General features: G+C 44.0%; 1 protein-coding gene across 1 annotated transcript in view; it reads left to right on the top strand.

Annotated features, from left to right (window-relative positions):
- Positions 1-14961, top strand: part of LOC143782505 (cytidine monophosphate-N-acetylneuraminic acid hydroxylase-like) — a 357809-nt gene extending 342848 nt beyond the window's left edge. The window contains exon 14 of the mRNA XM_077270001.1: positions 14324-14961. Within this exon, the coding sequence (XP_077126116.1) occupies positions 14324-14435 (112 nt within the window). The 3' untranslated portion in view covers positions 14436-14961. The remainder of the gene's footprint in view (positions 1-14323) is intronic.
- The last annotated feature ends 8213 nt before the right edge of the window (positions 14962-23174 follow it).

Here is a 23174-nt window from a genome sequence, read left to right as displayed (position 1 = left end):
ACCCTTCTGGGAGGTGTGGAATCGGGAGCCTGGCATAGTCATGTTTGGTTTATGTACTGTGTGACTTTACTTTAGTAAACTTTACTTTCTCTATACCTGAATTTGTGCAGTGTGAATCAAGTTCTACATGTCTCTTTGCTTGTCCACATGCTCAGCTGCCACAGAACCCCAGTCGCTGCCCTCCCCTAGTTCGGGTAGGCACGGGTCCACCTCTGCGGTTAAAGGGTCCGTATTGCATTCCTGGGGGTCGGTCGTTGTGGGGGCATTTATGGGCTGGGCCATGACACCTGAGCTTTTGTTAACCCTTATTCACTATTCTGGGAAAATCATCAATTCTTTTGTACAAAACATTTTCTATAGCTTCTACTGACACATAACATTCATCAAGTCTCTTCCACACCATACGGAGGCCTATGTTAATATTTCTGATTCTTTTTGCTTGTTCGGCAGACTCGTTCCCAAGCCACTTTACCATTAGATCTAACTCTTCACTACTGGAAAGATCCAAGTCTCTGATGACATTCCAGAAGGAGGCTCGCCATGCTCTATAGCTCTCAGCTCGATCAGTGAATTTTACGAGCCCCTTGGTCACCAGCTCCTGCCAAGCGAAGAACTTCACAAAGTTCATAATGGCTGGGTCAGCGCCAACATAAGCTGGTGTGCTGTTGTCATGCGGTGTGTGTGTTGCATCCTCATACCTGGTAGAAGGTTCTGGCTTAGGATAGTCTGTATAATATCATTCTGATGCGAAGTGTGTCCCTTTCAGTCTCGGTGGAGGGTGTACCCTCTGTTCTGTAGGGCGGAAGTTGTGGTCGATGTCATTCTGCAGCATATTTTCTTGCTTCCAGTACTGTGGTTCAAGGAAGGATCTTTGGTAGTCTGCTTTGGCTGGTTGGTGTAATGGATCAAGGTTGTCGTCTATTCTGGGATGTTGGTAAACATATTCTGAGACGCGTTGTGCTGGATCCTGTTGCTCTAGGTCTGGTTCAAATATGTCGCTGCCTCTCTCAGATTAAGGAAACTCCATGGCTTCAATGAACTCAGCCTTGGCTATCGCGCCTCTTTTCCTGCAGTAAGTCTTTACAAAGTCGCTTGCAGACGTGCTTGATCTGCTTCTCGATCTGCTTGCAGGCGTGCTCTTTCTGCTTTTTGATCTGCTTGTCTTAGCTTTAATTGCATCTCTTGCACAGCGAAGGAAGATCTTACTTTTGCCTCCTCAGCTTCGGCACGGGCGAGAGCAGCAGAATTATTTAATGAAGACTTTCTTGACTGGCTTGTATGGGACCTCGTCCTGAGTGAAGATGTCTGGCTTGTGGACATCATGTGTCTGGTAACAAACTGTAGGGAGTCTCAGAGCAGGTGAAAAGAAACCAGCATTTTCTGAGATGTGGCGTGCTTGTTTGAGGGCTACACTCTCGGTACTTGTGACTGTATGGCGGCCGCTGTAGTATCCGCAGGTAGTGCAGTGTGGGTACAAGAGGCTCTGTAAGTCGTATTCACTATCTCAGGCATCTAGCATCTGTTTTACTGTTCTGCCTTCATACACATTGACACGGTGTGCCATCTGACATACAGCATAAACCATTTTCTGTCTTCCAAATAAGCAGACAATTCTCTGTAGTCTAACTTGTTTATTGGTGAATGGGTATAGAACATGCGGTAAAACTATAAGAATACAAACAACACAGGTAAGTATTGGGCAAATAATCACATAGCTAACACTTACAATTAACAGGAAAGTATACAGTGTGATGCAAATTTTAACATGGAAATACACAGATCTCTAATCCCATCTTCTATGTACTGGCTGCTATACAGTTAATCACATCTCTGTACAATACTGCATTGCAAGAACAGATATACTAATCTTACCAGATATGCTTTACCAAGATAGTAAACTCAAGTTGGAGCAGTTACAGGAGGACAAATAAACACGTGCGTCCCATGAAGTACACAGAAGAAAATGGAGTCTTCTTCTTCCTAGTATACCTTGCTTCAATCCCACAATGCAACACTCTATCTGCTGTTAAAAGCACAGGCTATACATTCAGCCACCACTAGATGGTGCTATAACCAACTAACCAGCATATAAATACAAACACATTCCCCTATATTCAGAGGGCAGAACACTGTATATAATGTCAGTGTACAGGTAATACAGTGATCACCAGTGATATATACAGAGCTCCTGTTTACAGTGTACAGATAATACAGTGATCACCAGTGACATTATACACAGAAGTTCTGTATATAGTGTATAGTGTACAGGTAATACAGTGATCACCGGTGACATTATACACAGGGAGCTCTGTGCACAGTATATAGTGTATAGTGTGCATGTACATGTAATACACTTGACCCATCAGTGACGTCTGTAGTTGAAGTCCATTATCTTCGCTTTTCTTCTTCAACAAGCACAGACTGCCATCACTTCTTCCAGCCAGGACTCGGTCTCTGCAAAAAATAACACACAGTCATCAATAGCTGATCACGTCCAGAGCACTTTCCCCACTTTTTCCTCAACTTCTACACTATGTCAGATTAAGAAAAATGTGACATAGTGCCGCACTGCACACTAACAGGACCTCCCTTTCCATGGAAAACAGTTTCTTAAAAAAGAAAATTTTACAGTAGTAATAATGCCCCTAATTGGATCCTAAAAAAATTATTTTCCTTACTTGTCACCATAAATTAATACAGCATGTTCCTCATTCTGGCCCCCAAACAGTAATTAAGTCCCTCCCCATGGCCATCTTTATTTAGTAATCTCGCCCAGACTGGCACCCTTTATTTTATTAAGCAAATAAGAACAAAAAGTCGGCTAACAGAAGCCGTAGCCAGTTCACCAACCAGGCCTGACCGGAACGCCAAACAGCAGCAATGTAGAAAAATGTAGATACTCCAGCTCCAATAAAATGGTAAATTTCTGGATGGCTGGCTGGATGGCTACTGGCCGCATGTAAGATCGTATTTCAAAAAAATTAAAAGGATAATCCTTACACATGGTGGACAAACAGGTGATTACAAGAATTACAGCAACGCGTTTCGATCAATATAGATCTTACTCATGCCTGTGAAATTCACAAAGTGAGTGTTACACATATAGTGTTATTAAGCCTATCACAGCAACTCCATTAGTCATGTGATTAGCCCGAGATGGTCCTAAAATCACATATAACACAATGTCACAATACAATTATAAGACCTCTTACATATTAATAAAAAGCATAAAATATCAACAGTAATGATACAATATTTAATTTCTTTTGTTTAATCCCGCGGGGAAACGAGTATTAAGATTGTAAATCCAAAACGCCTCTCTGGTGAGGAGGCGTCTCTTAACATCACCCCTGCGGCTTTGAGGATAGATTCTTTCAATACCATGTATTCTTAGATCTGTAATATCCCCCATTATGTTTTATCCCAAAATGCCTAGAAACCATTGAGATATTTCTGTTTGTTACATTACAATTACTAACATCTCTCAAATGTTCAGTGACACGCGTTTTTAATTTTCTTGACGTGCACCCTATGTAAGAAATTTGGCAAGCTACACAGTCCATTTTATAAACCACATTTTTGGTGTGACAATTTATGAAACTATTTATACTATAACTTTTTGTTCTTTCCGAATTCTGAAAGGTGTTCCCCAACTGCGAATGTGCACATGTGCTACAGGCTGAGGTGCCACATTTGAAAAAACCCTTGCTTTTGAGCCAAGTGCTTGATTTAGACCTAGATGAATGTGAATTGGGGGCAATTATGTCTCCAATAGTTTGCGCTCTTCTAGCCACTACATTCACTCCATCTTTTAGAATATTCATGAGCGTAATATCCTCATATAGAACAAGTAACCTTCTGTTTATTATTTCTCTAATTTGGTTAAATTGGGGGCTAAATTGTAAACAAACATAAGGCTTGTCATCATGTTTATTTTTATTAATTCTATTGGTCACATTTGGTACTAATAAGTCTCCTCTATGTTTTCTATCCACTATAGCTGTGGCTCTATCTAGAGACCAATTTGGATAATTACGAGCCCTAAGATTGTTTTTCAGACCATCAAATTCCTTTAGTTTATCTTCTTCCCTACTGCAATTTCGTTTAAATCTAGTGAATTCACCAACGGGTATGGATTTGATTGTGTGGGCTGGATGGCTACTGGCCGCATGTAAGATCGTATTTCCACTGATTGGTTTTACGTGCGCTTTGCTGATAATATAATCCTCAGCAGTACCGCACAATTCAAGATCTAAAAAAGATATATTATCTGGGTAACAATTATATATAAATTTTATACCAAAATCATTGGCATTGATGTATTCCACAAATCCCAGTATGGCAGACACATCGCCCGCCCAAATAATGAGGGTGTCGTCGATGTATCTGCTATACCAGGAGATGTGGTTAACAAATGGATTTTCTGCCGAGTATATTAATTTCTGTTCCCAATATGCCAGTCAAATTGGCCAAAGATGGTGAATATTTGGCCCCCATCGGGACTCCCGACTTCTGTACATATATTTGTTCATCAAAGGAAAAAATGTTATGTTTCATGAGGAAAAATATAACCTGTAGTGCAAAATTGATTAGATCTTGAGAATATTGACCAAACTCTATCAGACAAAACTGCAACGCTTCCATGGCTACGTTATGAGGTATACTTGTGTACAATGACACAACATCACAACTAAGCCAGGTATAATTCTGTTTCCATCTCCAATTCGCAAGTGTTTTTAAAACTTCTCTTGAGTCTTTGATATATCCTGGCATTTTTGTGACTATAGGTTGTAATAATGAATCCACCTGTTCACATAGGTTTTCTGTCATGCATCCAATACCTGACACTATAGGGCGCATTGCTGGTAACCCATCACTTTTCTGCACTTTTGGCAGACCATACATAATAGGCAGTTTTGGACACTGCACATATATATACTCTGCTTGTTTTTTATTAATGACTGCCAGACTCAGACCTTCCTCAATTATTTTTCCAATTTTTTCATTGATATCTTTAGTTGGATTTTTTCTAAGTTTTTCATAAGTGGAGGTGTCAGACAAAAGTTCATGCATTTTGTCCTTATAGTCACTCTCATCCATGACAATTATAAGACCTCTTTTGTCACTTTTTAAAATTATGATATTCTTTAAGTGCTTCAGTTCACTTAACGCTCTCCGTTGTTTATGGGACAAATTCTTGCGAGTTTTTTTATTCCAACCATCTCTTAGAGTTTTTAGGTCTCTCTCAATCAGTTCCTGGAATTTGTCCATACATTCAACTCTTGTCTGTAGAGGGTAAAAATATGGATTTTTAGTTTTGAATTTCTCAGATAAGTTCCATAATCCATCAGTTGATTCTTCTTGTTGTTCTTTAGATAGTTTCAATAAACAATTTAACGCAACTTGTTCTTTAAACTCTAAATTTTCAAATTCATTTTTTTCGGAGTCTAGGACATAATTTATTGTTGCATGTTCTGAAAAAAAATGTTTTTTTATAGTGACATTTCTCATAAACTTGTTCACATCTAAGATTGTCATAAATAAGTTAAAGTCAGAATCTGGCACAAAGTTAAGACCCAAAGCCAGTACATCCATTTGATCTTTAGTCAGAACCTGGGAGGATAAATTGACTACATTACTTGTATTTATTGTTTGTGTTTCTTTTTGTACTGAGTCATTATTCCTGGTTGATTTCTTGTGCTTCCTCCCACCTCTTCTTTTCCGTTTTTTGATGCTTTCACATATCTTTTCCTATTTTCATGAGTATTACTCACCACGGAAACATCTGATGTGCTAGCATTTGTGTCCGAAGAATCAGGCTCTGTAGATATAAAATTCACCTGAGGTCTATTAGTTGGTTTACTATGAGCTTGGCTTTTTTTCAAAATGGGTTTGGGTGATTTGTACATTTTCTCCCACTGTCCCGATTCGTATACACTGTCAGTCACATAATCGTTGCGATCTCTCTCAAACTACGTCTCTTGCGACTCATTATTTCATTTTCAAGCGTACTGACATTTTCTCTCATTTGTTCGAATGAAGACTCATAATGTGGCAGTGTTTTATACTCTTCCAGAGTGATTTTTATTTTTTCCCCATTTTTTTGAGTTTCCTCCAATTTTATTTGCTCATTTTTTATTATTAGTTTCATTAAATTCAGAAAACAGTTTGTGAGGATTTGATTCCATTCCTTCTTAAATTCATCAGAATAAGGAGTGGTTGAGATCATCTTAATTCTCAATCCTCTCGGAATCATCTCTTTCGCCACACAATTCTGCAGAGTAGTGTGATTCCACCATAATCTTGTTTCTAATTTCATAAGTTTTTCTGCTTCATTCGGATGTGTAGTGAAATCAACACTCCCTGCTGGATCAGAACCAATGTCTCTAAACACCTGCGCCACTTTGGCCAGTCTGTCTTGAGATTGCAAGATTATTTTATAATATGCCCCAGCCTGGCCCCCCATGTCCTTTCTCTAGCCTGGCCCCAATATCTGCAGTCTGGGCCCCAGCTACCCATCCTGCCCCCCCAGCTATTCATACAGGACCCCATATGTCCCTTGCCCTGCTCCCCCATATACCTATCCTGGTCCCCCATATATCCAACATGGTCCCTTGTCCTAGCTTACATATATCAATCATGGCCCCATGTGCTGCTACCCCATATATCCATCCTGGCCCCTTGTGCTGCTCTCTCCCATATATCCACCCTGGTCTCTTGTGCTGCTACCCTATATATCAATCATGGCTACATGTGCTGCTCTCCCCATATATCCATCTCTGCTCCCCCATATATCAATCTTGGCCCCTTGTGCTGCTCCCCCCATATAGCCATCCTGGTCCCTTTGTGCTGCTACCCCATATATCAATCATGGCTCCATGTGCCGCTCCCCCCATATATCTATCCTGGCCCCTTGTGCTGCTTCCCCCATATAGCCATCCTGGTCCCATGGGCTGCCACCCCATATATCAGTCATGGCTCCATATGCTGCTCCCCTTCATATATCCATTCTGGTCCCTTGCGCTGCTCCCCCCATTATATCCATCCTGGTCCCTTGTGCTGCTCCCCACATATATCCATTCTGGTCCCTTGTGCTGCTCCCCCCCCCCATATATCCATCCTAGTCCCTTGTACTGCTTTCCCCCCTAAATATCCATCCTGGCCACTTGTGCTGCTTCCCCCCATATATCCATCCTGGTCCCTTGTGCTGCTCCCCCCATATATCCATTCTGGTCCCTTGTGCTGCTCCCCCATATATCCATCCTGGTCCCTTGTATTGATCCCCCAATATATCTATCCCGGCCCCTTGTGGTGCTCCCTCCATATATCCATCCCGACCCCTTACGGTACTCCCCTTCCGTGAAAGAATTATGGGCCCATGTGCTGCTCCCCCACCATATATCCACCCAGGCCTTTTGTGCTGCTCCCCTATATAGCCATCCTGGTCCCTTGTGTTGACCCCCCCCCATATATCTATCCTGGTCCCTTGTGTTGCTCTCCCCCCATATATCTACCCTGGTCCCTTGTGTTGCTCCCTCTCCCCCCATATATCTATCCTGGTCCCTTGTGTTGCTCTCTCCCCCCCATATATCATCCCGGTCCCTTGTGTAGCTCTCTTCTCCCCATATATCCATACTGGTCCCTTATGTTGCTCTCTCTCTCCCCCCCATATATCCATAATGGTCCCTTGTGTCGCTCTCTCTCACCAAAATATATCCATACTGGTCCCTTGTGTTGCTCTCTCTCTCTCCCCCCATATATCCATACTGGTCCCTTGTGTTCTTCTCTCTCCCCCATGTATCCATACTGGTCCCTTGTGTTGCTCTCTCTGCCCCCATATATCCATAATGGTCCCTTGTGTCGCTCTCTCCCCCCTATATATGCATACTGGTCCCTTGTGTTCTTCTCTCTCCCCCCATATATCCGTACTGGTCCCTTGTGTTGCTCTCTCCCCCCTATATATACATACTGGTCCCTTGTGTTCTTCTCTCTCCCCCCATATATCCGTACTGGTCCCTTGTGTTGCTCTCTCCCCCCATATATCCATACTGGTCCCTTGTGTTCTTCTCTCTCTCCCCCCATATATCAATACTGGTCCCTTGTGTTGCTCTCTCCCCCCACCATGTATCCATACTGGTCCCTTGTGTTGCTCTCTTTTCCCACATATATCCATACTGGTCCCTTGTGTTCTTCTCTTTCCCCCCACATATATCCATTCTGGTCCCTTGTGTTGCTCTCTCCCCCCATATATCCATACTGGTCCCTTGTGTTCTTCTCCCCCCAAATATCCATAATGGTCCCTTGTGTCGCTCTTTCCCCCCTATATATGCATACTGGTCCCTTGTGTTCTTCTCTCTCCCCCCATATATCCATACTGGTCCCTTGTGTTGCTCTCTCTGCCCCCCATATACCCATACTGGTCCCTTGTGCTGTTCTCTCCCCCCATATATCCCTACTGGTCCATTGTGTGCTTTTCTCTCTCCCCCATATATCCATACTGGTGCCTTGTGTTGCTCTCTCCTCCCCCCATAGATCCATACTGGTGCCTTGTGTTGCTCTCTCTCTCCCCCCATATATCCATACTGGTCCCTTGTGTTGCCCTCCATCCCCATATATCCATACTGGTCCCTTGTGTTGCTCTCCCCCTCCATATATCCATACTGGTCCCTTGTATTGCTCTTTCTCCCCCCCCCCCCATATATCCATACTGGTCCCTTATGTTGCTCTCCCACCCCATATATCCATACTGGTCCCTTGTGTTCTTCTATCACCCCCATATATCCATACTGGTCCTTTGTGTTGCTCTCTCTCCCCCCATACATCCATACTGGTCCCTTGTATTGCTCTCTCCCCCATATATCCAAACTGGTCCCTTGTCCTGGCCTCATGGACAGAAGAAGAAAAAAAAAAGATTCCTCTTACCTGCCTGCGCTCCCAGCACCAGGCGGCATCTTCTTCCTCTGCGAGTCCAGAGTGCTCCTTTTAATATGGCCGCCGACCTAGCAGAGGCCGATGGCTGACTTGTGTGCGCCTGACGTCATACGCCAGTGACGACTGGCGCACGATAGCGAGTGTTGATTGGGATGCGCGCCACAGCGGTTCAGGTAATGAAGGCTCCATGCGCCCCTGCACGGACTATGCCTGCACTTTTAAAGGGCCCACGCCCCTAAAAACCGAAGACTTTTTTTTCCCCTCTCCTTCTCACCGCCTGGTCCACTACAAGGGCCCACTGGGGATTTCCCTGGTTCTCTGCCAGGCCAGACCGACCCTGATCCCATGCACACTAAAAAAGGATGACCATTTAGCCAGATGTTGAGATTACGCAAAATTAATAATGTTGAATCTCAGTTTGAGGAGCAGATAAAAGAATTAATAGAACGATTTTGACAAAGAGGTTATCCAAATTCTGTCCTAAATGAAGCCAATAATCATATATCTTCTGTTTCACAAAAAGACTTACTGCTTAAAAAGAAAATTAAAAAATCTTTAAAACTCTAATCAAGACTCAAAACTCCAACATTTTGTGTCTAATTTTAAACATAGTCCTATGGCTAGAGCGATTCGTGCTTCCATAAGAAAAAATTGGCATGTCCTTTATACAGATAAAGATTTATGAAAAATGGGAATTTTAAAACCAATTTTTTCTTATCGGAGATCGTGCAATTTAGGAGATATTCTAGTGTCTATTCAACTTCAGCCTTCCAATAATAATTAGTTACAAAAATCCATACCAACTGGTAACGCTAAATGCTGGAATTGTCCAAATTGTCATTTACATAAAACAGTTTACCCTTTACGAATCTTGTGGATCATAAAATGGAAAAAAAACAGTTATTCTGCAGATTTTTTCTTTTTTTAAAGTGGTCACTGAGCTATAAAAATAACATGGCAACTTTGTACTACAGACTAGTATTATTTCCATGATGCAAAATACAAACTTTTGTGGCTTAAGTTATACTAAATACAGTTAAATTTTAGGATTTTTTAATACATGGAAAAGGAAAATGGAAGAGATTGTTATTTTTTAATTTTTTGATTTAATTCACTGGCTCAACAAACTGCAAACATCTACCGTATATACTCGAGTATAAGCCGAGATTTTCAGCCTACTTTTTTGGGCTGAAATTGCCCCTCTCGGCTTATACTCGAGTCATACCGGGGGTCGGCAGGGGAGGGGGAGCGGGGGCTGTCTAAAAATACTCAGCTAGTCCAGGCGCGGTCCCTGCTTCCCCAGCGCCGGCAGCAGCAGCTTCAGCGTCTTCCTGCACTGAGCGGTCACATGGTCCCGCTCATTGCAGTAAATGAATATTCGGCTCCACCTCCCATAGGGGTGGAGCCGCCTATTCATTACTGTAATCAGCGGGACCATGTGACCGCTGAGTACAGGATGAAGCGCTGCGGCGTCGGAGAAGCAGGATCTACACAGCGGCAGGACCAGGTGAGTATACGGGGAGGGGAGCGCAGCGCTGCACGATAGTCACCTCTCCTCGTTCCGGGCGCCGATCTGTCTCCAGCAGTGACGCTGAGGTCAGAGGGCGCGGTGACGTGGTCAGTGCGCGCCCTCTGCTGAACATCAGTGCTGGAGACAGATCGGCACCCGGAACGAGGAGAGGTGACTATTGAAAGTGCGGGGGCCTGAGCGACGGAGAGGTGAGTATGTGATTTATTTTTTTTATCGCAGCAAAAGGGGCAAGTGTCTGGATGGAGCATCTATGGGGCCATAACGTTCCTGCTGCACTATATGGGGCCATAACGTTCCTGCAGCACTATATGGGGCCATAACATTCCTGCAGCACTATATGGGGCCATAACATTCCTGCAGCACTATATGGGGCCATAACTTTCCTGCAGCACTATATGGGGCCATAACGTTCCTGCAGCACTATATGGGGCCATAACGTTCCTTCAGCACTATATGGGGCCATAACATTCCTGCAGCACTATATGGGGCCATAACATTCCTGCAGCACTAAATGGCGCCATAACATTCCTGCAGCACTATATGGGGCCATAACATTCCTGCAGCACTATATGGGGCCATAACATTCCTGCAGCACTATATGGCGCCATAACATTCCTGCAGCACTATATGGGGCCATAACATTCCTGCAGCACTATATGGGGCCATAACGTTCCTGCAGCACTATATGGGGGCCATAACGTTCCTGGAGCACTATATGTGGCCATAACGTTCCTGCAGCACTATATAGGGCCATAACATTCCTGCGGCACTATATGGGGCCATAACGTTCCTGCAGCACTATATGGGGGCCATAACATTCCTGGAGCACTATATGGGGGCCATAACATTCCTGCGGCACTATATGGGGGCCATAACATTCCTGCGGCACTATATGGGGGCCATAACATTCCTGCAGCACTATATGGGGGCCATAATGTGCCTGCAGCACTATATGGGGCCATAACATTCCTGCAGCACTATATGGGGCCATAATATTCCTGCAGCACTATGTGGGGGCCATAACGTTCGTGCAGCACTATATGGGGCCATAACATTCCTGCAGCACTATATGGGGCCATAACATTCCTGCAGCACTATATGGGGCCATAACATTCCTGCAGCACTATATGGGGGCCATAACGTTCCTGCAGCACTATATGGGGCCATAATATTCCTGCAGCACTATATGAGGCCAAAACATTCCTGCAGCACTATATGGCGCCATAACATTCCTGCAGCACTATATGGGGCCATAACATTCCTGCAGCACTATATGGGGCCATAACATTCCTGCAGCACTATATGGGGGCCATAACGTTCCTGCAGCACTATATGTGGCCATAACATTCCTGCAGCACTATATAGGGCCATAACATTCCTGCAGCACTATATGGGGGCCATAACGTTCCTGCAGCACTATATAGGGCCATAACATTCCTGCAGCACTATATAGGGCCATAACATTCCTGCAGCACTATATGGGGGCCATAACATTCCTGGAGCACTATATGGGGGCCATAACATTCCTGCGGCACTATATGGGGGCCATAACATTCCTGCAGCACTATATGGGGGCCATAACGTGCCTGCAGCACTATATGGGGCCATAACATTCCTGCAGCACTATATGGGGCCATAATATTCCTGCAGCACTATGTGGGGGCCATAACGTTCGTGCAGCACTATATGGGGCCATAACATTCCTGCAGCACTATATGGGGCCATAACATTCCTGCAGCACTATATGGGGCCATAACATTCCTGCAGCACTATATGGGGGCCATAACGTTCCTGCAGCACTATATGGGGCCATAATATTCCTGCAGCACTATATGAGGCCAAAACATTCCTGCAGCACTATATGGGGCCATAACATTCCTGCAGCACTATATGGGGGCCATAACATTCCTGCAGCACTATATGGGGGCCATAACATTCCTGCAGCACTATATGGGGCCATAATATTCCTGCAGCACTATGTGGGGGCCATAACGTTCGTGCAGCACTATATGGGGCCATAACATTCCTGCAGCACTATATGGGGCCATAACATTCCTGCAGCACTATATGGGGCCATAACATTCCTGCAGCACTATATGGGGGCCATAACGTTCCTGCAGCACTATATGGGGCCATAATATTCCTGCAGCACTATATGAGGCCAAAACATTCCTGCAGCACTATATGGGGCCATAACATTCCTGCAGCACTATATGGGGGCCATAACATTCCTGCAGCACTATATGGGGGCCATAACATTCCTGCAGCACTATATGGGGGCCATAACATTCCTGCAGCACTATATGGGGGCCATAACATTCTTGGAGCACTATATGGGGGCCATAACATTCCTGCAGCACTATATGGGGGCCATAACATGCCTGCAGCACTATATGGGGCCATAACATTCCTGCAGCACTATATGGGGGCCATAACATTCCTGGAGCACTATATGGGGCCATAACATTCCTGCAGCACTATATGGGGGCTATAACATTCCTGGAGCACTATATGGGGCCATAACATTCCTGCGGCACTATATGGGGGCCATAACGTTCCTGCAGCACTATATGGGGGCCATAACATTCCTAGAGCACTATATGGGGCCATAACGTTCCTGCAGCACTATATGGGGCCATAACATTCCTGCAGCACTATATGGGGCCATAACATTCCTGCAGCACTATATGGGGCCATAACATTCCTGCAGCACTATATGGGGCCATAACATTCCTGCGGCACTATATGGGGGCCATAACGTTCCTGCAGCACTATATGGGGGCCATAACGTTCCTGCAGCACTATATGGGGCCATAACATTCCTGGAGCACTATATGGGGCCATAACATTCCTGCGGCACTATATGGGGGCCATAACGTTCCTGCAGCACTATATGGGGGCCATAACATTCCTGGAGCACTATATGGGGCCATAACATTCCTGCAGCACTATATGGGGCCATAACATTCCTGCAGCACTATATAGGGCCATAACATTCCTGCGGCACTATATGGGGGCATAATGTTTGTGCAGCACTATATGGGGCAAGTGTCTGTATGGGGCCATAATTAACGTTTGTAGGGCACTACGGCATATGGGGCAAGTGTCTGTATGGAGCATCTTATAGGGCCATAACGTTTGTGCAGCACTATAAGGGGCAAATATCTTTATAGAGCATCTTATGGGGCCATAATCAGCATTTGTGCAGCATTATATTGGGCAAATGTGTCTATGGAGCATCTTATGGGGCCTTTATTAACCTTTATGCAGGATTATATGGGGCATATTTTAATATGGAACATCTTATGGGGCCATAATGAACTGTATGGAGCATTATATGGGGCTCCTGATTCAATATGGATATTCAAAGACACTTAACCTACTGATGTCTCAATTAATTTTACTTTTATTGGTATCTATTATTACTTTTGACATTTACTGGTAGCTGCTGCATTTTCCACCCTAGGCTTATACTCGAGTCAATAAGTTTTCCCAGTTTTTTGTGGCAAAATTAGGGGGGTCGGCTTATACTCGGGTCGGCTTATACTCGAGTATATACGGTATATTCAATTGTATTGGTTTTCCCATCTTAATCATTTCCAGTCTTTCTTCTCAAAATTCCATAAACACATGACAGGTGAGAAGCAATCTTTGCTTGCACTTCCCAAAAGTTCACACAAATAGTGTTCCTATGGATATGCCATAAATGCAAAAAAATGGAAATACCCCTTTAAAATTCAGGAGCTAAACAACCGTAGCATATCAAGTAACATGATTGCAGATAAGTTCTTGAGTGTTAAGTCCATGTTGTTCTGAATATACACCCAAGTAATCATTCCATGTTTGATTTTTGCATTATAGATTTTGGAACCATTTTCAGATCAAATTGCCTTTGTCACCTCCAGACTGGGAGGCATTTTTGATCAGAGAGCGTCAAAATGGGAATAATGCACGAAGCTGCAACATGATGTGAACCATGGGATGACGAATGCCTTATGGGTCATAAAACATTTCTAGCATAAGAGATTCATTTTGGGAAACTTTCTTACAGAAATAAATTAGAATAAATTAATTATAAGAAATCAACAAACAATTGTAATGTGGAAGATTCAAATTGTTACTTGCATTATATTATGTATAGATGATGCATCTACGCATTTAGACATTGCTATGATATACTGTATGCCATGTAACATATTGATACCGTGATAAACAACCATTGCAAATAGCAACAGAAGAATTCTCTCTGAACATGCACCGTCGGCACTTCAGCCTTTCAGGATACTGAAAAACTATCCTAAATCTACCTCTGTGTTTATGTCAATGTGCATCATAAGTTTTGTTGTAAAATGTACAGTATTTAATACATATGATATAGAACAAGTAGATTTCAATTGGAAATATTTATATTTTGAAAGATAAACATAGACATTTGTACTAAAGGCTAAAAACTTTATTAAAAACACCAATAAATATGTAAGGTCTTTAGCTCTTTTCGGTCAAGTTGTTGCTTCATAAATTTACATTATTGTATACCTTTCTGGTCTCCAAAGAAATAAAAAAAGTTTGCCTTTACTTCTCACATGGTGGGGATATGAGAATGCAATCACTTTTAATTGGCAAAAAAACTACCTGGTACTGCAGTTAACATATATGTGCCCCTATATATTTGTATAACTACATTCTGGGTGTACAATGAATGTCCACTCCTGTTTAACTGCAAAGTTACAGAGGCTTCCCATTTAGAAATATAAGAACCTCCCACTCCCGTCTCCAAGACTTTACACGTGCTGCGCCGACTCTTTGGAATGCACAACCCAGGTTAATACGATTAATCCCCAATCCCCACAGTTTGAAGCGTGCCCTAAAAACTCATTTGTTCAGACTGGCCTACTGCCTCAACGCATTAACCTAACTATCCCTGTGTGGCCTATTATAAAAAGAAAAAAACAAACAAAACATAATCAGGTTCCTTGCATCATGTTCTCATACACTTCATGCAGTCAATAGCCTCTGCGTTGTACTGCTACATACTTAGGCAGTTAACTGGTTCATGCAGCTTTACATGAACACCCTAGCCTTACACTATGGCTGGTCCAAATAACTAAAGCAATTGTTACCATCCACCTCTCATGTCTCCCCTTTTCCTCATAGTTTGTAAGCTTGCGAGCAGGGCCCTCATTCCTCCTGGTATCTATTTTGAACTGTGATTTCTGTTATGCTGTAATGTCTATTGTCTGTACAAGTCCCCTCTATAATTTGTAAAGCACTGCGGAATATGTTGGCGGTATATAAATAAAAATTATTATTATTATTATTATTATTATTAATAATAAGAAACTTCAATGACAAACCCAATGGAAGCAGTATTAAGTAGAGATGAACATATTGGGTGTGGGGAGCAATGAATATTCACACTCTTTAATAGTGGGTACACGTGATCGCTTGACCATTGCACTGATATGTGGCCAGAAACCTCTGTATGGACAAATGGCTGGGCTCGGAAGGGAAGCTTATTGCTATTTGAATTTTAGAAAACAAATAGATTGTGAGCACCATGTTGCATTTTCATGGCGCTCAAGGCACTGAAACAGCAGAAAACCCCAAGTGGCCCCATTTTGGAAACTACACCTCTCAAGGATTTTATCCAGGGGCATAGTGAGCATATTGAACTCACTCACAAGTACTGCACAGAATTTGATAACATTAGCTCATCATATTGAGAATTTTCATTTTTTTTTCACAAAAATTTTGCTTTAGTCCCAAATTTTTCACTTTTTGAAGAAGCAATATAAAAACATGGACCACACAGTTTGTTACCCACTTTCTTATAAGCCTGGTGATATTTCACATGTGATCAAAAAGTTCTGTTTGGACATACTGCAAGGCTCGGAAGGGAAGAAGTGGAATTTGGTATTTGTATTGTTAATTTGTCCAGAACAGATTGCAGACACTAAGCCTCATTTACAAAGCCCCTGAGATACCAAAACATCAGAAACCCCCACAATCAGGGCCGGACTGGGACTAAAATTCAGCCCTGGCATTTGAAGTTACACAGGCCCACTTGTCACATGGTGACTGTATAATATCTTTGTACACTTGTAGGCAGGGCCGGTTTTAGGCAAAGTGGGGCCCTAGGCAAAGTTTAAAATGGGTCCCCAAATGCTAACATATTGCACATCACACAGAAGCCTTTCTGTTGTATTTACGTGCACTGAGTTCAGGCCGCTAAACGAGTTTGATCGACAATACTGAAGTTGTTCAACGCTTGTTTCCCGGCCTCTTTCCACCAGCTGAGGAATAATGATGAGACAGAACGATCACTAATAGATCACCATACAGTATCATGTTTTCAGCAGCACATCTACAGTTTACACTGGCAATGTGCTGCTGACAACAAGGCTTTTTAACAATCCGAATATGCAGCATTTTACTTGTTTAGTAAAATACACCCCATAGTCCTCCATATATTATAATGTGCTCCATAGTCCTCCATATAGTATAATACACTCCCTATAGTCCTCCATATATTAAAATACACTGCTCAGTCCTCCACATAGTATAATACACTCCTCATAGTCCTCCATATAGCATAATACAATCCTCATAGTGCTCCATATAGTATAATGCACCGCCACAGTCATCCATGTAGTACAATTCACTTCCCATAGTATAATGCACCCCATAGTTCTTCATATAGTATAACGTATTCCCCATAGTCCTCGATACAGTATAATGCAGCCCACATATAGTATAATGCAGCCACCCCAGAGTATAATGCAGCCACCCCAGAGTATAATGCAGCCACCCCAGAGTATAATGCAGCCACCCCAGAGTATAATGCAGCCACCCCACAGAGTATAATGCAGCCACCCCAGAGTATGTAACCCCCATAGAATATAATACAGCCCACCTCCCCATAATATATAATGTAGCCCCCCATAGAATATAATGCAGCCCCCCATAGTATATAACGCAGCCTCCCCCATAGAATATAATATACCCCCACAATAGTATATAACACAGCCACATAGTACATAACATGGCCTCCCCCATAGAATATAATATACTCCCCATAGTATATAGCAAAGCCCGCATATTATATAGCACAAACCGCATAGTATACAGCACAGCCTGCATACTATAGCACAGCTCGCGTAGTAGATAACACAGCCCACACAGCAGTATTCAGCACAGACCACACAGTAGTATACAGCACAGACCACACAGTAGTATACAGCACAGCCCACGTAGAAGTATACAGCACAGTCCACACAGTAGTATACAGCACAGCCCACAGAGTAATATATACAGCACAGCCCACAAAGTAATATATACAGCACAGCCCACAAAGTAATATATACAGCACAGCCCACAGAGAACTATATACAGCACAGAGCACACAGTAGTATACAGCACAGAGCACAGCCCACAGAGAGCTATATACAGCCCACAGCAGTATACAGCACAGAGCACAGCCCACAGAGAACTATATACAGCCCACAGCAGTATACAGCACAGAGCACAGCCCACCGAGAACTATATATAGCACAGAGCACACAGTAGTATACAGCACAGAGCACAGCCCACAGAGAGCTATATACAGCCCACAGCAGTATACAGCACAGAGCACAGCCCACAGAGAACTATATATAGCACAGAGCACACAGTAGTATACAGCACAGAGCACAGCCCACAGAGAGCTATATACAGCCCACAGCAGTATACAGCACAGAGCACAGCCCACAGAGAACTATATACAGCCCACATCTCTTCTCTTCCTCCCCTCACCTCCTCCGAGATTGGCCCCACAGTCCAGAAAAAAAAAAACTCTCCTCACCTCTCCTCGTGCCCAGCGTTGCTTCCTGGTTCCTGCTCCTGTCTCAGCAGCTGCAGTCTGCCCGGGACACAGCAGGTGCGCGATGATATGACATCATCGCGCACCCGCAGTGTCAGAGGCAGAGCGGGGAATGATGGGAGAGGAGCGTCTGTAGACGCTCTCTCCTCCATCATTGCATTCAACTGTACCGGCGTCTATACGCCGGTATAGTTGAATGCGACGGCGGGGGCGGCGGATTGAGCGGCCCACCACTGGCACCGGCCCTTCTGGCATTTGCCAGAAGTGCCCTATGGCCAGTCCGGCCCTGCCCACAATTGACCCCTTTTTGGAAACTAGACCCTTTAAGGAATTCATCTAAGCGTGTGTTGAGCTGGCTGAACCCATAGGTGGTTCACAGAACTCTTTAAAATGTGGATGTGAAAATGAAAATAACATTTTTTTCCTGATATAATTTTATTTTAGCCAAAAATTTGTGGGTTTCATAATGGATAATAAGAAAAAACGGACATCATAATTTGTAACGCAATTTTTTCTGGACATGACACTAGTGTGGCACCCCAGAGTCCGGTTGCCATGGTGACATTGACTCCCGCTGAGGGGTGATGTCATGCCTGGAAGCAGGAAGGGGTCCCCATGCCAGGTAATACACAGCATGAATTACAATTTCTGCTCCTGGCCAGAAGGAGGAGCTCTAGACCTGACTTCACTTCAGAGGAGCTGTTCTTTCTGGTCGGGAGGAGGCGTCAGTTAAGTCTGTTGGGCAGTTAGTCTGGGGAGAGGGAAGGGACAGGAGCAGAGACCAAGGCTCTGTGGAATTGAAGCTGCATCAGAGCTGACCCCATAGCAAAGCGCTGACAAAAAGGACGCCAGAGTCATTGGCTGTGTGGGTGCTGTAAGCCCCGACAGCCGAATCTAGAGGGCAGGGAACTGCAAGCTCCCTGGCCACATTGAACACCTGGAGGTACGGCAGCAGACCAAGAGCCCGGGGCTGGCAGTGAAAAGGCAGTGCCCATGATATGCTCACGCTGTCTGCTATACAGGTTAAAACCAACACACAGGAGAGGGCCGCAGCTTAGCTACAGGCAGCAGGGACCTGAAAAGAGGGCAACAGGAAGGTCCCCAACCCCACCTGGTGGGGTGAACCCCCTGAATGCCTCCAGGCTAGCCGGACTCCTTTTGTCATCTGTAACTGGTACCCTGGATTGCATTTTCATCTACCAAGTAAAAGGGAAAGAAAACTGCACTTTTCTGTGTCCCTTACTTATTCTCTGCACCCCAATGTTTACCACCACCTGAACAGCCAAAAATATTTGCCCTGGGGCCCCGCTCTATCCATGGGGATGTGTACCTTCTTTGCTGCATCACCATCAGCCCCAGTGGACCTGAACCGCAGCATCGGCCACCAATTAGCAAACACAACAGGTGGCGTCACAACTCAATCCCATATAACTATCCCAATTTTATGACATGGCCAGGGACACGGAGACGGGTCACGGCCCCGTGACCTCCCCCAAAGAACTGTCCGGCCTGGTTCAAAGTACCCCTCGGCCCTGGAGGGCATGTCAAATTGGCTTCATGAACAGGATTTCGCAGTCCGGTACCACCAGGTCCTGTGTGCTATAAACTTTATTGAATTGTTTGGTATCCATCATTGTCACGCCGCACGGCATGCGGGAAGCAGGAGGCCCCAACCCCGATGCCCTGTGCGCTCCATTCATCCCGCCTATAGAGGAGCAGACTGATAAGCCAGCAGAAACACAGAAACCTGGTTAAAGTTCACTAGGCGGGATGAAAATGTCCAACAAGATTGGAGATCCAGTGGCGGCCACAGCCGCAGCCCCCATAATGCCACTATCAATGCTGTATATACCGGGAGCGGCCTGGTTACCGCAATACTCAGGGGAGTCGAACACCCTGAGCGATTTCAAGGAGAGACTATGTAGTTTGTTTGAAGTGCACCCCCTGTCTGAGAGTCAAAAAGTCAACATCCTCACTCAGCCCCCTAGAGTGTGAGATCAGTCAGGGGCTTAACCACCCGCGAAAAACCCTTAATGAACTTTCAGTAGTAGTTTGCAAAACCCAGAAAATGTTGCAAACCCTTTAAGTTATGAGGTTGAACCCAATCAGTAATAGCCTGCACTTTTTTCGGATCCATACGAAATCCCTCCCCAGAAACAATTAAACCCAAAAAAGACAATTCCTGTACAAAAAAAATGAACATTTATCCAACTTAGCATAGAAATGATTTTCTCTAAATCTCAGAAGAACAGTTCACAGATGATGCAAGTGGGTTTGACTATCTGAGGAGTACTAAAATGTCATTAAGATAAATGACCACAAAGCACTCAATCAGATCAGAAAAATAACATTAATACAATTTTGAAAAATAGCCGGAGCGTTAGTCAGACCAAAGGGAATGACCAGGTTTTCAAACAATCCTTTGGTCATGAGAAACGCCGTTTTCCACTCATCCCCTTCACGAACCCTTATAAGGTTATAGGCCCCCCGTAAATCAAGCTTGGAGAACCATTTGGCCCCTGAAAGTTGGTTACATAGATCCAGAATGAGGGGGAGTGGAAACGTGTTTCTCACGGTAATCTTGTTCAGTTACCGAAAGTCGAGGCACGGCCGCAAACCACCATCTTTTTTCTTAACGAAAAAACCCCGCGGCTACAGGTGAGACAGAAGGACGAATATTCCCTTTGCATAGACTCTCAGTAATATACTCCTTCATGGCTTGGCGCTCTGGCCCGGAAAGATTAAACAGTTGAGCCTTGGGCAGTTTGGCTCCAGGAACAAAATCAATGGCACAATCGAAAGGTCTATGTGGTGGTAGCACCTCAGCCGCGCTTTCGGAAAACACGTTTTCGAAGTCTTTTAGGTACTCTGGAATACCCTCCAGACTGACAGACGACACAGATACAGATTTTAATGGGGTGGACAATGGCACAGAATTACAACACAGATTGTTACAATTGGACCCCCATTGGACTATTTCCTCAGTTACCCAATCAATAATAGGGTTATGGCATTGAAGCCAAGGCATACACATAACCAGACCAACAGGCAAATTATTAAAAACAGAACAGCTTAATTTTTCCACATGAGCCGGACCGATTCTTAGAGAAAAAACCTCGGACATGAAACAGATTCCTTCTCGGGTGAGAGGAGAGGAGACAATAGCCACCACCTTGACTGGAGACTCAAGCCTGACTGTCCCTATCTTATTAAAAGTCACCACCCGAGAGTCAATTAAAGTGATGGTAGATCCGCAATCAACAAAAGAGGTAGTCACAACGGGACCACCAACAAGTTCCAACTCCACCTGGAGAAGGATTTTAGCAAACAAGGAAAATTTTACCTGGGAGTCTGGGCAACCTGCTCGATCGTTATCCAGACTTAGGTGTTTCCCTACATCTTGGCTGAAGAGGGGCAAGAAGGACAGTCTTTCTTCCAGTGTCCAGAGGCTCCACAGTAAAAGCATAGCTGGTTATCTCTGCAGCATCTCCTCTCTCTTTTTAACCGAAATGGCTCCCACCTCCATAGGTTCTGGGATTGAAGAGGTGTCACCTAGGCTGGTGTATAAAGGGGCATCCTGCTGCATCACCCCTCTGGCATGGAGCCTATGGTCCATACGGACAGCCTGGATCATGGCGTCCTCTAGGGTATCTGGGGGAGGATGCAACGCCAGTGCATCCTGCAAACAGTTTGACAGGCCCCTGCGGAACAACCCTCTCAAGGCAGCATTATTCCAAGATATCTCAGTGGCCCAGCGTCTGAACTCGGAACAGAACGATTCTGCTGAATGCTTCTCCTGTGTCACACTCATCACCATATCTTCCGCCAGATGCAGTCTATCAGGCTCATCATAAATATGCCCAGGAGCTTCAAAAAACAGATCCAGAGAAATACGTTCCGGAGCAGAGGGAGAGATAGAAATAGCACAAGCCTGTGGAGGTCCCCTTAATAAGGAAATAATAATTCCCACTCTCTGGCTTTCATTCCCAGAGGCGCGGGGACACAGAGAAAAAAAAAAACTTACACCCCTCTTTAAACACCCTGAATAATTTCTTATCCCTAGAAAAGGTGTCGGATAACATAACAGGTGGCTCAGGGGAAATTAAGGAAACGTTAATGGCAGCCCCATCCCAAGTCCCAGAAGAAAAAGAACCCTGCATGGCGCCAGCAACTTCTCTTTGAACCTGGAAAGCACAAAAAATGCACCACACCATAAACACGGAGGACCGTGAAAATCTGGAAAACCTACAGAGAAAGTCCTCCAAAGAAATCATATAAAAATATAATTTTTATTGAGCTATATTTAAAACATGATTAAAAAAGGGATAACATCATACAAAAAGGACAAGCAAACATTGGGCAGAGGTATGAATCAGGTCCAACAATAATGATACTTGTACAAATAACATCAATAGTAACCCACCATAGATAAATCAATAGAAAGCACAGTGCTTAAAGTGAATCAAGTAAAAAAGTGCATGTGCATATGGACCAAAAACATACTTAAGGACTGAGTGCATCTGTTTCAGTAATACGGTGCAGTATATAATAAGCAAAGTTGCTTGAGAGCCTTATAATAATATATTCCTCTGCACATCATAGCCATACATAGAGATAAAGTAAGAGAGAGTTCATAATAAATATTTTGCTAATGAATACACATAGTTACCCAGAGTCCAGGCTGCCACAACGACTCCTCTTTGAACCTGTTGATGCGACTGAGCCTTGGGATTCCTGCTCCACAGACAGTTTCAGCATCATCTGAGTGAGGTTACTCACTTTTTCAGAGAGTGCATGTTATGGGTCCATAGTTAAACAAAACCTCCCACACCCGACAAGAGAAAAAAAAAAACT

The sequence above is a fragment of the Ranitomeya variabilis genome, chromosome 6 (assembly GCF_051348905.1).
Source record: "Ranitomeya variabilis isolate aRanVar5 chromosome 6, aRanVar5.hap1, whole genome shotgun sequence".
Classification (NCBI taxonomy): Eukaryota; Metazoa; Chordata; class Amphibia; order Anura; family Dendrobatidae; genus Ranitomeya; species Ranitomeya variabilis.
Note: the sequence above shows the minus strand (reverse complement) of the source record. Positions and strands in the feature narration are given on the sequence as shown.